Source organism: Rhinopithecus roxellana, chromosome 2, assembly GCF_007565055.1.
Source record: "Rhinopithecus roxellana isolate Shanxi Qingling chromosome 2, ASM756505v1, whole genome shotgun sequence".
NCBI lineage: Eukaryota > Metazoa > Chordata > Mammalia > Primates > Cercopithecidae > Rhinopithecus > Rhinopithecus roxellana.
Window position 1 is genome coordinate 89055353 of NC_044550.1, and position 17080 is coordinate 89072432.

General features: G+C 40.0%; 1 protein-coding gene across 1 annotated transcript in view; it reads right to left on the reverse strand.

Annotated features, from left to right (window-relative positions):
- The window catches only part of C2H4orf45 (chromosome 2 C4orf45 homolog), a 130669-nt gene that overhangs the window by 19994 nt on the left and 93595 nt on the right, over window positions 1-17080 (reverse strand). The window contains exon 4 of the mRNA XM_010383170.2: window positions 1915-2104. Coding sequence (XP_010381472.1) covers window positions 1915-2104 — 190 coding nt within the window. The remainder of the gene's footprint in view (window positions 1-1914; window positions 2105-17080) is intronic.

The following is a 17080-nucleotide window of genomic DNA, read 5'->3' on the forward strand; positions in this document are numbered from 1 at the left end:
AACAAAGGTCATCAGTTAATACTTTTTGTTGTTGTTTTTTTAGACAGGCTCTCTGTCATGCAGGCTGGAGTGCAGTGATGCAATCATAGCTCACTGCAGACTTGCAGGCCTGTGCTCGAGCAAACCTCCCACCTCAGCCTCCTGATTAGCTGGGATTACAGGCACGCACCACCACCCCTGCCTAATTTTGTATATTTTTTTGTAGAGACGGGGTCTCATTATGTTGCCCAGGCTGCTCTCAAACTGCTGGACTCAAGTGATTCTTCCACCTCAGCCTCCCAAAGTGCTGGGATTATAGGTGTGAACCACCACCATCTGCTATTTAATAAAATTTGACTATGAACTTTAGATAGTAATACTGTATCAATGTTAAATTTCCTGAACCTTATAAATTGTACTGTGGTTATGTGAGAGAGAATCCTTGTTCTTAGGAAATACACCCTGAAATATTTAGGAGTAAAGGGTCTAGCCTGTAGATTATTTATTCCACAGGGTCTGTGCCTGTAGTCCTAGCTACTCAGGAGGCTGAGGTGGGAGGACTATGGTTGTGCCCATGAAAAGCCACTGCACTCCAGCCTGGGCAACATAGTGAGACCCCCATATCTTAAAAAAAAAAAGATAAACAAAGCTGGGGGACATCATGTCTGCAACTTGCCCTCAAATGGTGTAAGAGAGAGAGGAAGAAAGAGAACATTAAAGCAAATAAAATTAACAACAGATGGGGCTGGGGAAAGAGTATATCAAGAGTTCTTTGTGCTGTTGTTACAACTTGCTCTACAAATTTGAAATCAAAATAAGAAGTCTTTTAACAGATGTTTGAAAGCAAAAAAATATTTCAACTGGATTTGGTGAATGAAAGAGGCGTTTGGGATAATTTAGTCTGTAATAGCTCTAACCTGACACGAAATTAGTTCAGTGACAGAAAGTAACTAATCCAAGCCCTCCTCCACACACACTGCAATAAATCATTTCACTTGGACCCATCTCAAAATTCAGACTACGTTGAAATGTTAGATGTCAAACTGTTCCCTTTTTCAATACGAAGTATTCCTAAGGTCAGAATCCACTGAGCAGGACAGCTAAGTCGCCCTCCATCACAGAATGTCTCAAATAGACATAATGGCTTGCTGATGAATCAGATCTCTGGCAACAGAGGGTGAGTAATATTCTAGTGAATTGGCAAGATTCTCCAAAAGAGCAAGAAGTCATTCTACGCGTAGGGAACAGGAGTTGCCGAATGGGCCTGAGCTATTCTAGTCCTTTTTCTATCATGGAAATCTGCTGTCAAACTCTATTGAAAACCTGGATGCCTGCAAAGTCCATTGTGCTGTGGGTTTAGACAGAAAGCTATTATTGGCGAATGGTTTGTACACAGACCTCAGGAAATAGTTGTTGAATATATACTTCCACATTCTTTAATTCTCCTCCTAACTCTATAAAATATTCAGAACAGCTACCAAAATCCCCATTTTACTTATAAAAACCCATACAGGGAAATTATGCAACTTACCCAAGATTCCATAAATAGTTTAGGGGAAAACCTAGAGTTTGAACAGGTATAAGCTTACTCTGCTAACCAGTTTGTGAGGTTTTAAGGGGAGCTACAGATTTACCTCCATTTCACAAACAGTGCTTTCTCAGCTCTTGGAACTCACAGGGGTGGCCATTCTCTCGAGGTTAAACCTAGTGATAAATTCTGAGGACAAAACCTCTTGTTTTCTTTAACAGGGGAATAATGCCCACTCACCCACTGCATAAACTGTGGCAATCCAGTATAAAGTACAAAATGCTTCGATAGGTTAAAAGAAGCTATAAAACTGATTATTAGTATTACTATGAGAAACCCCTCCCTAATTTATATGTTAAAGCAGCCTTACTTTTTCTATGATGATTTAGAAAAGCAAAAAATCATACCTTTTCCTTTTTTGGCAGCTTCGGCAGCTTAAATGGTTTGGAAGCTCTTGGCAATAATGACTTACTCTGCCTAACGAGAGTAGCCCATTTGGAATTTCTCCGATCAGTGTCCTCGAAATCACTCACATGCCAGGCAAAAGAAGCGCGACTCTGTTTTCCTTGCATATCCAGGACATGAGGTTTTGGTTGCCTGGAATAGGAACAAATTGGTTCTCAAATGGAAAAGATCTAGAAACAAGGCCACCAGTTTTCAGATAGTTGAGATTTGTCTGTTTTTCTAGTAATTTAAGGTGATTCTAGCCATGTGGCTTAGGAAAGCTGAAGACCTGACCCATCCTGGGAAGTTTCTGGGCTGTCTCCACTCTACATCACTGGACTGCTAAAGATCCAAAAACCACCCCCAAGATGGACACCTATCTAGGAAGCTTGTTGATGATTGCACTACTGTCCTTTCAAAGCCAAGCATGGAAGATGCTGTGAAGTTGAAGGTGATACGCTACGGCTGAGACTTCACGAGACCCATGTGATCTCCTGAAGGACACAGCCTGTCCATTTTGAGGTCTCATGGACATTCAGGAAAACACCAGCTTTTCTATTCTCCAAGCTCTGGCTTTGGACTGCATTTTAGAGGAAAGATCTAGGCTTCTTCCTCTTTCCCTGGTGAGATCCTTGGCTAAGTCCTGACAACCCTAAATTAGAACATTATCTCAGCCCTACCTTTCCATTATAAAAGGCTGACTCTGGGAAACAGACAGAAACAGGATTGTAAGGGTAGGGATTTGCCATCTCATTTGGAAAGCTGTTGTTGTTCAGGGAGCCTTTTGGGACTTCTTATTCACCATCCTTCGACCTGGGCTGCAAGAGCCCTTTGGGGACTGCAAAGTTCTCTTTCTAGAATCTGAGTCTGTGGGACCATGATTTCTGGGAGATTTGGATCACTCTTCACTCATTCAAGAATCTATAGACATTTTCTATATGGCTGGCACAGCACAAGGCACCATGAGGACCAGCAGTAATAAGACAAAGCCCTTGTTGTTATAGAGTTTATATACCTGTAGGGGAGACAAAAAACAGATAACTGAAATATTTGGGAAGTACTAGGAAGAAAAAGACAGATGAGTAGAAAATCCTGGGCATGCTATTTTCATGAGGTTAGACAGGAGAGGATGAGGTAATGTTTGAGCAGAGATCTCTGTGAAGATCTCATGGCGAAACCCAGTCTCTACTAAAAATACAAGAATGTGAGCAATTATCCCATCCTACAGGGGTCAGGCTGTTCCTTCCTGCTCCTGAGAATCACAGAATCCATGTGGTGGGAGGGAAGTGACCATGGCTGTCTCCAGCAGACCCTCACCTGACATCCCATCGTTCTAGAATAAAGTCTGAGCTCCTCAGCATATCATGTGGGGGAGTTTGTTGTTGCTGTTTGGTTTGTCTACATTTATTTTATGTATGTATGTAGAGACAGAGTCTCCCTCTGTCACCCAGGCTGGAGTGCAATGACGTGATCTTGGCTCACTGCAACCTCCACCTCCCAGGTTCAAGCAATTCTCCTGCTTCGGCCTCCCAAGTAGCTGGGATTACAGGTGTGCGCCACCATGCCTGGCTAAGTTTTTGTATTTTCAGTAGAGACAGGGCTTTACCACGTCGGCCAGGCTGGTCTTGAACTCCTGACCTCCGGCCATCCTCCTGCCTTAGCCTCCCAAAGTGCTGGGATTACAGGCATGAGTCACCACCCGGTCTGCTTTCTTTTTAAAAATGGTCCTACTGGGCATGGTGGCTCATGCCTGTAATCCCAGCACTTTGGGAGGCTGAGGCAGGCAGATCATGAGGTCAGGAGATCAAGACCATCCTGGCCAACATGGCAAAACCCAGTCTCTACTAAAAATACAAAAAGTTAGCTGGGTGTAATGGCACATGCCTGTAATCCTAGCTACTCAGGAGGCCAAGGCAGGAGAATCACTTGAACCCAGGAGGCGAAGGTTGCAGTGAGCCAAGATCGCACCACTGCACTCCAGTCTGGGTGACAAAGAAAGACTCCATCTCAAAAAAAAAAAATAATAATACAAACAACTAGCTGGGCATGGTGGTACACGCCTGTAATCCCAGCAACTCGGGAGACCAAGGCAGGAGAATCGCTTGAACCTGGGAGGCGGTTGCAGTGAGCCGAGATCACGTCACTGCACTCCAGCCCGGGTGACAGAGCAGGGGAAAAAAAGGCCCAACCCCAGTGGGTCCTTCTGACCCACTCTCCTCAGCCTGTCTCTACTTTCAGACACACACAATCCTTCTTTTTGCCTTCACCTTCCCCTCGATGAGCTCCAAAGAAGCTGCACTCTGAGACTCACAGCCTTTTGCTTCAATTTCCTCTGCTTGTGATTCCCTCTCCTCCTTCTTTCCTGGAAAACTGCAATTAAGTTGGGGCTTTAAACATTACTTTTTCCATGAAGACTTTTTTTATTCCTGTCATGAAGCAATTTTTCTACTTTAATAGCACTATTCGACTTTTTTTTTTTTTTTTTTTTTTTTTTTTTTTTTTTTTTTGAGACAGATTCTCTGTCTCCCAGGCTCTGGAGTGCAATGGCACAATCTCAGCTCACTGCAACCTCTGCCTTCCAATTTACTTGCAATTTACTTGCCTCAGCCTCCCAAGTCGCTGGGATTACAGGCGCCTGCCATGCCTGGCTAATTTTTGTAGTTTTAGTAGAGACAAGGTTTCACCATGTTAGCCAGGCTGGTCTCAAACTCCTGACCTTAGGTGATCCACCCGCCTCGGCCTCCCGAAGTGCTGGGATTACAGGCGCGAACCATCGTGCCTGGCCTGACTTCTTTTGTAGAAACTATTAGAATATTCTTGAATTCCTAGCTCAACAGTCTTTCTACAAATTCAGTGCTCCTTAAAAGGCCCAGAGTGTATCTCATTTGTCATTGGCTCCCCAGTCCCATTACCCTGCCTGACATGTAACTGACACTCAACTAATCTTGGAGAATGGAGGAAGAGGGAAGGACAGGGAAGATCAGAACTGAGTGACATGAAGGGCGCCTGCCTTCCCTCGCACTCCCTTCACTCCACCTGCTCTACAGCCTCTTTCCCCTCCCGCCGGGCAGCTATGTAGAAGTGGATCCCTGTGGTCCAGTTTGTCTGAGTTGTGTTATTTACAAGTACAGATTAATAGCTGGAAATAATTTCAAGAAAGCTTCAAAGGCAGAATAGCTGATGGTGAGAATGTGAGCAACAGATAGTGCTTGTAGTTTATATTAGCTTGATTAATGATGCATGTGAAAACTATTTCACGCAAATGTCACCTTTTCTTTAACATGTTATACAAGTAACTATCGAGAAGAGTTTAGAAAAGAAACATCCTTGTCCATCTTTAGTCTTCACTTAAGTGCTAAAATATTTTATTATCTTTTAATTTAAATTCAGTATCTCCTACGTCCCTGAAATTGGGATCAACAGAAGCAATAGAAAGTTAAAAATTAGATATAGTTCAAATATATTAAAGTTTTTACAAATATACTGGCCACATCAACTATGGGGATTTACCCACACTATATTGAACTGGGACCCAGATGGGCCCAAAGTCTAAAGAGACAAACCAAGGAGCAGAAGGTCTGGCTCTAGATGGGCCATGAGTGCCAGGCCTGCATGATGGGTAGGTGTCAGGGGCACACACAAAATAGCAGCAAACACACACGTGCTCCACAATGAACACCACCACCAGACATTTTTGTGCAACATTCTTACTATTTAATTATTACACTAAATAGGCCTCTCAGGGTCAGATACTTTTCTTTTTGGCTGTTTTTTTGAAACAACCTGAAGCTTATAGAAAAGTTGGAAGCACAGTACAAAATCTTCTTTTCCCAAACCAGTTAAAAGTACATTGTTGACAGGATACCTATCATCCCAAGTACATCTGTGTGTAATTCCCACAAACAAGGACACTCTACATAACCTTGACATAACTGTCAAAAGCAGAGAAAATGGTAAAATTAACATTTTTATATTACTACCATCGAATGCTCAGACACCATTCAAGTTTGGCCAGGCATCCCAATAACACCCATTTTGCAAAAGGATCCAGTTCAGAATCAGAATCACGTGTTACATTTAGTTTTTATGTCTCCTTCAGTCTGGAACCGTTTCTCAGTCTTCCTGTGACATTCACATAGCCTTGATGTTTTTGAAGAATCCAGGCTGGTTATTTTGTAGATGTCCCTCAATTTGGGTTTCTTATGTTTCCTCTCGGTTAGATTCAGGTTATGCATCTTTGGACAGGAATAATACAGAATGACCATAATTTTGAGTTGTTCCATTACTGATGATGTTCACTTAGGTCACTTGCTTAAAATGCTACCTACCAGAATTCTCCTTTTTACCATCACATTTCTTGTTATTAGTACTTTTTGGAAAAATACTTTGAAATTATGTAAAACTTTCATCCCATATCAAATGTTTTATTTGTTTAAATCTATTTATTTCAGTATGGGCTTACGGTTTCCTGCTTTATCCAATAAGTAACAATCCATCATTAATACTGTTCATTTATGATGCTCAAGTTATCCCAGATTTGGCTAGTAGAAGCCCCTTCAATCTGGCTTCTGTGTCCTTTTGACATGTCCCTGTCATTCTTCATACACTTGCTTATGTTTCTGCACAAAAGATGTTCCAGGGTCATCTTTTCCCACTCCAGCCCTGGAATAATCCATTTTGTGAAGGAACTTGTTGGATGTGGGGCCTGGTGGGAAGGGATTGGATTACAGGGGTGGTTTCTAATCATTTAGCACCATCCCCTGTTGCAGGAAGTCAGGGACCCCAAACAGAGGGACCGGCTGGAGCCACGGCAGAGGAGCATGAATTGTGAAGATTTCGTGGACATTTATCAGTTCCCAAATAGTACTTTTATAATTTCTTATGCCTCTCTTTAGTCTCTTAATCCTGTTATCTTCGTAAGCTGAGGATGTACATCACCTGAAGACCACTGTGATAATTTTGTTAATTGTACAAATCGATTGTAAAATGTGTGTTTGAACAATATGCTATCAGTGCACCTTGAAAAAGAACAGAATAACAGTGATTTTTAGGGAACAAGGGAAGACAACCATAAGGTCTGACTGCCTGCGGGGTCAGGCAAAAAGAGCCATATTTTTCTTCTTGCAGAGAGCCTATAAACGGATGTGCAAGTAGGAGAGATATCGCTAAATTCTTTTCCTAGCAAAGAATATTAATACACTGAGAAAGGATTGCATTCCTTGGGGGAGGTCTATAAACGGCTGCTCTGGGAGTGTCTGTCTTATGAGGTTGAGATAAAGACTGAGATACGCCCTGGTCTCCTGCAGTACCCTCAGGCTTACTAGGGTGGGGAAAAAACTCCACCCTAGCAAATTTGTGGTCAGACCAGTTCTCTGCTCTCAAACCCTGTTTTCTGTTAAGATGTTTGTCAAGACAATACAGGTACCGCTGAGCATAGACCCTTATCAGTAGTTCTGCTTTTGCCCTTTGTCCTGTTCCCTCAGAAGCATGTGATCTTTGTTCTGCTTTTTGCTCTTTGAAGTATGTGATCTTTGTACCTACTCTGTTATTACGCCCCCTCCCCTTTTGAAACCCTTAATAAAAAAACTTGCTGGTTTGAGGCTCAGGTGGGCATCATGGTCCTACCAGTATGTGATGACCCCCGGTGACCCAGCTGTAAAATTCTTCTCTTTGTACTCTTTCTCTTTATTTCTCAGCTGGCTGACACTTATGGAAAATAGAAATAACCTACGTTGAAATACCAGGGGTGGTTCCCCCCAATAATCACCCTAGTGAGACATCATGACAGAGTTCTCACAAGATCTGGTTGTTTGAAAGCGTGTAGACCAAGCACAGTGGCTCAAGCCTGTAATTCCAGCACTTTGGGAGGCCAAGACAGGCAGATCACCAGAGGTCAGGAGTTCAAGACCAGCCTGTCCAACATGGTGAAACCCCATCTCTACTAAAAATACAAAAATAATCAGCCAGGCATGGTGGCACGCATTTGTAATTCCAGCCACTTGGGAGGCTGAGGCACAAGAATTGCTTGAACCCTGGAGGTGGAAGTTGTAGTGAGCTGAAATCACTCCACTGCACCCCAACCTGGGCAACAGAGTGAGATTCCATCTCAAAATTTAAAAGAAAAAAGAAAAAGAAAAAAAGTGTGTAGCACCTCCCACTTCGCTCTCTCTCTCTCCTGTTGGCCATAGAAAGATGTGCCTGCTTCTGCTTTCCCTTCATCTTCTGCCATGATTGTAAGTTTTCTGAGCCCTCCCCAGAAGCAGAAGCCTGTACAGCCTGCAGAACTGTGAGTCAACTAAACCTCTTTCTTTATAAATTACCCAGTCTCAGATATATCTTTATAGCAGTGTGAGAAAAGATTATATTTTAAAAACCAAGATCTCAGTGTTAAGCATTCTTATTGCCATAGGGGGTGACACTGTTCCTGAGCTATAGTTTTCTCCCTTGCCATATTTGTAAATTTCTTCTACTACAGTGATAAAGCTGGCTCCCATTCCTTTTACATATTTGTTTGATCTGCCTCCTTGTCTATAACCAATATCCCAATGCTACTGCCACCTCCTCTGCCTTGTGTATGCCCTCCCCAGCAGACCCCTTCTCACTGTGCTCTGGACCATCACAGTCCCCCAACTCCCCACTCTGGGGCAGACAATCCCTTTACCAGGCTGCACCTAGTGGCTCTAAGACTGTATTGTGGGGGAAGGGAAGAGGAACGTGGTCAGGTATCTCTGAGACATCCCCAAATGTCTGGAAGAAGATACTGTATATATCCACTGATTAAATAAGTTGATTTTATATCACAAGATCCAGATTGTTAGATATCATTCAATCATGTTTTAGGTAACTTTTAAATTGAAATATAATTCATATACTATTGAATCCACACACATTTAAGTGACCAATTCATAAGGGTTTTATTATATTCAAAAGATTATGCAATCACCACCACTTAATAATTTCAGACATTTTCACCAACCCCAAAAAGATACTTTATATTCATTAACAGTCCCCATTCTCCCCTTCCTCCAGCCCCTAGCAACAACTAATCTACTTTCTATCTCTATGCATTTGCCTATTGGGGACATTTTATATAAATGGAATCATACAAAATGTGGCCTTTTGATTGTCTTCTTTCAGTTAGAATAATGATTTCAAGAATTGTCCAGGTTGTGGAATGTACTTCATTCCTTTTTATGGCCAAATAGTATTTCATGGTATGGATATATAAGTTTGTTTATGCCTTCATCACTTGATGGATATCCAGTCATCCCAGCACCATTGTCAAAAAGACTATGTTAACATATTGAATTGTCTCAGCATCCTTGTTAAAGTTAGTTGACCATAAATGTAAGAGTTTATTTCTGGACTCTAAGATTTATTCCTTTGATCTATATATCTATCTTTATGCCAGTGCCATACTGTCTTGATTACTGTAGCTTTATAGTAAGTTTTGAAATAGAAAAGAGTGAGTTCTCCAACTTTGTTCTAAGATTGTTTTGGCTATTCTGGATCCCTTGTATTTCCGTTTGAATTTTAGGATACACTTGTTGATTTCTACAAAGAAGCCAGTTGAGATTTTGATAGGGACTGCATTGAATCTGTAGATCTATTTAGAGAAGACTGTATTAAGTCTTCCAGTTAATTAGTATGTATTTCTATTTATTTGGATCTTCTTTACTTTCTTTCAATGATGTTTTGTTTTCAGTGTGCACATCTTGTGCTTGTTAAATTTATTCCTAAATATCTTATTCTTTTGATGTTATTATAAATGAAATTGTTTTAATTTCACTTTAGACTATTCATTGCTAATATATAAAAATACAATTGATTTTTGTATCTTGATCTTATATCCTGTGACCTACTGAACTTATTAGTTCTGATAGATTTTATGTAGATTCCTTAGGATATTTTATATATAAGATCATGTTATCAGCAACTAGAGATAGTATTACTTCTTCTCCAATATGATGCCTTTTATTTTGTTTTCTATCTAATTGCTCTGGCTAGAATACCTATCACAAGGTTGAATAGACATAGTGAGAACTGATATCTTTGTCTTGTTTTTGATCATAGAATAAACACATGCAGTTTTTTACCATTAAATATTATATTTTCTGTGGTTTTTTAATAGATGCATTTTATCAGCATTACAGGCTGGTTTTCTCCCCAAGTTTATATGTTGACGTTCTAACCCCCAAGGTGGTCCTATTTGCTGATAGGACCTCTAAGGAGATAATAAAGGTTAGGTGACATCATAAGGGTGGGGCCTTTATCCAATAGGACTGGTGTCCTTATAAAAAGAGATAGAGACACCAGAGAGCTGTCTCTCTGCATATGCACATAGAAAAACCATGTAAGGACACAGAAAATAGAAATCTCCAAGCCAAGAAGAGTGGCCTTACCAGGAACCAACCCTAACAGTACTTTGATCTTGAATTTCTAGCTACAGAACTGTGAGAAAATTAATCTCTGTTTTTGAGCCACCCAGTCTGTGGTATTTTGTTACAGCAGTGCAAGCAAACTAATACAGTCAGATTGAGAACATCCCCTTCTATTCCTAGTTTGTTGAGTGTTTTTCGTTATGAAAAAGGGTTAGAGTTTTTGTCAAATGCTTTTTCTGCATTTATTGAGATGATCATATGGATGGTTTTTGTTTGTTTTTTGACTTTTGAGATAAAGTTTTGCTCTTGTTGCACAGGCTGGAGTGCAATGGCGTGATCTCTGCATACTGCAACCTCCGCATCCTGGATTCAAGCGGTTCTCCTGCCTCAGCCTCCCAAGTAGCTGGAATTACAGGTGCCCACTACCACGCCTGGCTAATTTTTTTGTATTTTTAGTAGAGACGTGGTTTCACCATATTGGTTAGACTGGTCTCAAACTCCTGACCTCAGATGATCAAACTGCCTCAGCCTCCCAAAGCACTGGGATTACAAAAGTCAGCCACCGCACCTGGCCTGTTTGTTTTTTCAAACAGGGTCTTACTACATTGCCCAGATTATACTTGAACTTTTAGGCCCAAAGGATCCTCTCACCTCAGCCTCCCAAGTCACTGAGACTCTAGGCATGTACCACCATGCCTGGCTTGACCATGTGATTTTTATCCTTCATTCTGTTGACATGGTATATTACATTGATTGATTTCCATACATTAAGTCAATCACGCATTCCTGGGATAGATTCCACTTGGTCATGATGTATAATCCCTTTTATATTGCTAGATTTGGTTTACTAGTATTTTGTTGAACATATTTTGTATCTATATTCATAGCAGGTATTAGTCTGTAGTTTTCTTGTTATATCTTTGCTTTGGTAACAGAGTAATAAATGAATTGGAATTGTTTCCTCCTCATTTTTCTGGAAACAGTTTGTGAAGAATTTGTTAATTATTCTATTTGCTAGAATTTACCAGTGAAGTTATTTAGGCTTCAGCTTTTCTTTGTGGGAAGTTTGTTGATTAATGATTTAATTTTTTAACTTGTTATAGGTCTATTCATATTTTCTATTTCTGCTTGAATCAATTTTGGTAATTTGTATCTTCCCAGGAATTTATCAATTTTATTGATCTGATTTGTTGGCATATAATTGTTTACAGTACTCCCTTATAATAATTCTTATTTCTATAAGATCAGTAGTGATGTCCTTATTTTATTCCTGATTTTAGTAATTTAAATGTTTTCTCATATTTCTTAGTCGGTATCTTAGTTCAGCAGTCCCCAACCTTTTTGGCACCAGGGACCAGTTTCATGGAAGACAATTTTCCATGGATGAAGAGGGGGGTGAATGGGGTGGTTTTAGGATGAAACTGTCACCTCAGATCCTCAGACATTACTTAGATTCATAAGGAGCACGCAACCTAGATCCCTCACATGTGCAGTTCACAATAGGGTTCATACTCTTGTGAGAATCTAATGCTGCCGCTAATCTGACAAGAGGCAGAGCTCAGGCAGTAATGCTCTCTGACCTGCTGCTCATCTCTTCCTGTGTAGCCCAGTTCCTAACCGGTACAGGTCTGCAGCCCAGGGGATGGGGACACCTGTCTTAGTTCATCTGAACTGCAGTAACAAAATACCATACACTGAGTGGCTTATCAATAACAGAAATTTGGAAGATGAGAAGTCCAGGATCAAGCCCCCAGCAGATTTAGTGTCTAGTAAAGACTTGCTTCCACCTAGACAGCCATCTTCTTCCTGTGTCCTCACAGGGTGGAAGGGTCTCTCTCAAGCTTCTTTTATGAAGACACTAATCCCACCTTCATGATCTAGTCACCTTCCAAAGGCCCCACCTTCTAATGCCATCACCTTGTGAAGATTTTAACATAAGAATATTGAGGGGACGTAAACCTTCAGACCACAGCAGTCAGTCTCACTAATGTTTTGTCAATTATATCATTCTTTTTAAGAACCAACTTTAAAAAAAAAGTTCCTGATTGCTTTTCTATTCTTTATCTATTTTTATTAGTTATTATTTCCTTATTTCCACTTGCTTTGAATTTAGTTTGTCCTTCATTTTCTAGTTTTTTTTTTTTTTTTTTTTTTTTTTTTAAGGTGTAAGGTTAGGTTCTTGGTTTTACATCTTCCCTTTTTATTGTAGTAAGCATTGATAGTTATACATTTCTAAGCATTACCTTCACTGCATCCCTAAAGTTTTCATGTGTTATATGTTTGTTTCATTTAGCTCAAAGTATTTTCTAATTCCCTTGTGATTTCTTTTTTGACCTATTGGTTATATGTTTATTAATATTTACAAATTTTTAATTATTGATTTTAAATTTAATTTGTATTATGGCTGAAGATTTCATCATAGTTTCATGATTTCATGCCTCTTAAATATACTGAGACTTATTTTATGGCCCAATATATGGTCTATCTTGGAGAAAGTTCCATGAGCACTTGAAAAGAATGTATTTTCTGTTGTCATAAGGTAAAGTATCCTATAGATATCTGTTAGATCCATTGGTTTATTGTGTTGTTCAAGTCTTTTAATTGCTTGCTGATTTTCTGCCTAGTTGTTCTATCCGTTATTGAAAGTGGAGTACTTAAACACATATTCTCACTTATAAGTGGGAGTTAAACAATGAATACACATGGACATAAATATGAAAATAATAGACACTGGGGAATCCAAAAAAGGAAACGGAAGAGAGTAAGAGTTGAAAAATTACCCATTGGATACAACATTCACTATATGGGTAATGAGTACACTAGAAGCCCAAACCCCACAATTACACAGTATACCTGTATAACAAACCTACACATGTACCCCTCAATCTAAAATAAAATTAAATTTACAAAAAATGTGAGTGGGGTTTTAATTGCCCAACTATTATTGTTGAATTGTCTATTTCCTCCTTGAGTTCTGTCAGTTTTTGCTTCATGTGTTTGGGGCTCTGTTGTAGGTACACATTTATTTATAATTGCTATGTCTTCCTGATAGACTGACCATTCTATCATTATAAAATGCCCTCTTTTCAAAAAAATATATTTTCCAGTTGGATCTGGAGACTCTTAAAAATGCTCTCCTTTATCTAACAGCTTTTGTCTTGAAGTCTAAATTGTCTGGTATTAGAGTAACCATTCTAACTCTCTTTGATTACTACTGTCTGGTGTATTTTTTACTTTCACTTTATGTGTCTTTGAATCTAGAGTATGTCTCTTATAGACAATGTATACTTGAATTGTGTTTTCTTTTTTCTAGCCAATCTCTTACTTTTAAAAATTTTGTACTTATTTATTTTTAGAAACAGGGTCTCACTCTGTCACCTAGGCTGCAGTGCACTGGTATGATCTTGGCTCACTGCAGCCTCAACTTCCTGGGCTCAAGTGATCCTCCCACCTCAACCTCCTGAGTAGCTAGGACTACAGGTGCATGTCACCATGCCTGGTTATTTAAAAAAAATTCCTTTTGTAGAGATGGGGCCTCGCTCTATTGCCCAGATTGGTCTCAAGCTCCTGGCCCCAAGCAGTCTTCCTGCCTTGGCCTCCCAAAGTGATGGGATTACAGGCATAAGCCACCACACCCAGCACAATCTCTGGCATTTGATTGGATTGTTCAGTCCATTTACATTTAATGTGGTCATAGTCATTGATTTGGTAGGATTTATGTCTGTTCTTTTGCTACTTGTTTTTCTGTAAGTCATAAATATTTTTTGTTTATTTCTTCATGCTTTCTTTTGTGGTAGATATTTTCTATCATTGTAGCCTTGCATTTCATTTAAATAGTACACTATTTTAATTCCCTTGTATCTTTTAGTATGTGTTTTTTAGTTACTTTCTTAGTGACTGGTCTGGGGATTATCATTAATATCTTATTTCAAAATATTCTAGTTAGGATTAATACCAACTTAATTTCCATCATATGAAAAACTGTGCCTCAGTATAACTCCATTTCCTCCTTTGTGCTATTAGTTTTAGACAAATTACATTTTTCTAAATTATAAGCCTATCAATATAATTTTATAATTATTGTTTTATGCAGTTATCTTTTAAATCACATAGCAGAAAAGAGAAGTTACAAATCAAAAATATATTAATACTGACTTTATAATATACCTATGTAGTTACCAGTGCCCTTACCAGGGTTCTTTATTACTTCATGTGGATTTGAGTTCATTTGTGTGGTCCTTTCATTTCAGCCTGAAATATCCTCTTCAACATTTCTTGCAGGGCAGGTCTGCTAGTGAAAACATTTCTCAATTGTTGTATATCTGAGAATATCTTACTTTCTCTTTCATTTTTGAAGCATAAAAGCATAGTATTCCTGCATACTACAAATTTCTGCATACACAGAATTCTTGGCTGACAGTCTTTCTTTTAGCACTTTGAATATGTCATACCACCTGCCTTCTGGCTTCCAAGGTTTCTGCTGATAATTCATGTTAATCTTATTGAGGATCTCAATCTCTCTCTCACTCTGAGTTAAAAGAGTCTTGCTCTATCACCCAGGCTGGAGTGCAGTGGTACAATCACAGCTCAGTGAAGCCTCGACCTCCCAAGCACAAGCAATCCTCCCCACCGCAGCCTCCCAAGTAGCTGGGACTAGAGGTGCACACGACTTTGCCTGACTAGTTTTGTCTTTTTTATAGAGACAGGCAGGATTTTATCATGTTGCCAGGCTGGTCTCAAACTCCTAGGTTCAAGGAATCTACCCATATCAGCCTCCCAAAGTGCTGCGATTACAGGTGTGAGCTACCATGCCTAGCTTTTTTTTTAGAGATTTTTTTTTTTTTTTTGAGAGATTCCATAACCCAGGAGTGTAGTGGTGGGATCACAGCTCACTGCAGCTTTGAACTCAAGTGATCCTTCTGCCTTAGCCTCCTAAGTATTTAGGACTACAGGCATGCACTACCATGCCCAGCTAAATTTTTTATTTTTATTTGGATAGAGATGAGGTCTGACTACATTGCCCAGGCTGTTCTCAAACTCCTGGCCAGGCCTGGCCTCAAGCAATTCTTCTGTTTTGGCCTCCCGAAACACTAGGATTAGAGTCATGAGTCACTGTGTCCAGCCTTTACTAAGGATCTGTTGTATATGACAGTCGCTTTTCATTTTCTACTTTCCAGATTCTCTTGTCTTTACCTTTTAACAGTTTGACTATGATGAATCTTTGAGCTTATCTTACTCAAAGTTTGTTAAACCTCTTGAATATATAGATTACTGTTTTTTATCAAATGTGGGAAGTTTTGGCTATTATTTCTTTATATATTCTTTCTTCCCCTTTCTCTCTCTCTCACTTACTTCTGGGATTACCATTTTGCTATGTTAGCACACTTGATGGGGTCCCACAGTCTCAGAGGCTCTGTTCATTTTTCTTCATTTTTTTTCTTTTCTGTCCCTCAGAGTGGATAATCTCAACTGACCTATATTCAAGTTCACTGATTACTTTTTGATAGCGCAAATCTGCCCTTGAGCTCCTCTAGTAAATTAGTAAATTTTTTATTTTTTATTATACTCTTCAACTCCAGAATTTTTTTTTTAGATGGGGCCTCATTCTGTCACCCAGGCTGGAATGCAGTGGCATGATCTCGGCTCACTGCAACCTCCGCCTCCTGGGTTCAAGCAATTCTTGTACCTCAGCCTCCCAAGCAGCTGGGACTAGAGGCACTGTCACTATGCCCGGCTAATTTTTGTAATTTTAGTAGAGATGGGGTTTCATGACATTGGCTAGGCTGGTCTTGAACTCTTGACCTCAGGTGATCCACCTACCTCAGCCTCCCAAAGTGCTGGGATTACAGGCATGAGCCACCATGCCCAGCCCAGAAATTATTATCATTACTATTGAGACAAGGTCTGGCTCTTTTGCCCAGGCTAGAGAGTTGTGGCACAATCTCACTGCAACCTCCAACCCCCAGACTCAGAGGATTCTTGCGCCTCAGCCTCCTGAGTAGCTGGGACTACAGGTGCATGCCAGCACACCCAGCTAACATTTGTATTTTCAGTAGGGATGGGGTTTCACCATGTTGTCCAGGCTGGTCTCAAACTCTTGACCTCAAGTGATCTGCCCACCTTGGCCTCCCAAAGTGTTGGGATTACAAGTGTGAGCCACTGTGCCCAGCAACTCCAGGATTTTTTAAATAATTACTACCTTTTTATTGATATCCTCTGCTTGATAAAACATTATTCTCATACTTTCCTTTAATTCTTTAGATACAGTTTCCTTTACTGCTTTGAACATATTTATAATAGCTGATTTAAAGTCTTTGTCTGGGCCAGGCATGGTGGCTCATGCCTGTAATTCCAGCACTTTGGGAGGCTGAGGTGGGTGGATAGATTGAGGCCAGGAGTTCAAGACCAGCCGGGCTTCAGGTAGAAATACCAGGTACAATTTGTTTTTCTTTCCATAAATAAATAATACATCTGTTTATGCAGTGTTCTTTTAAAGAAGACAATTAAAATTATTATTATTATTATTATTATTTTGAGACAGAGTCTCACTCTGTCGCCCAGGCTGGAGTGCAGTGGTACGATCTTGGCTCACTGTAAGCTCCGCCTCCCGGGTTCACTCCATTCTCCTGCTTCAGCCTCCCGAGTAGCTGGGCCTACAGGTGCCCACCACCACACCCGGCTAATTTAAAATTCTTAACACTAAAATTTCAAGAATTGTATGTCAGAGCCGGGCATGGTGGCTCACGCC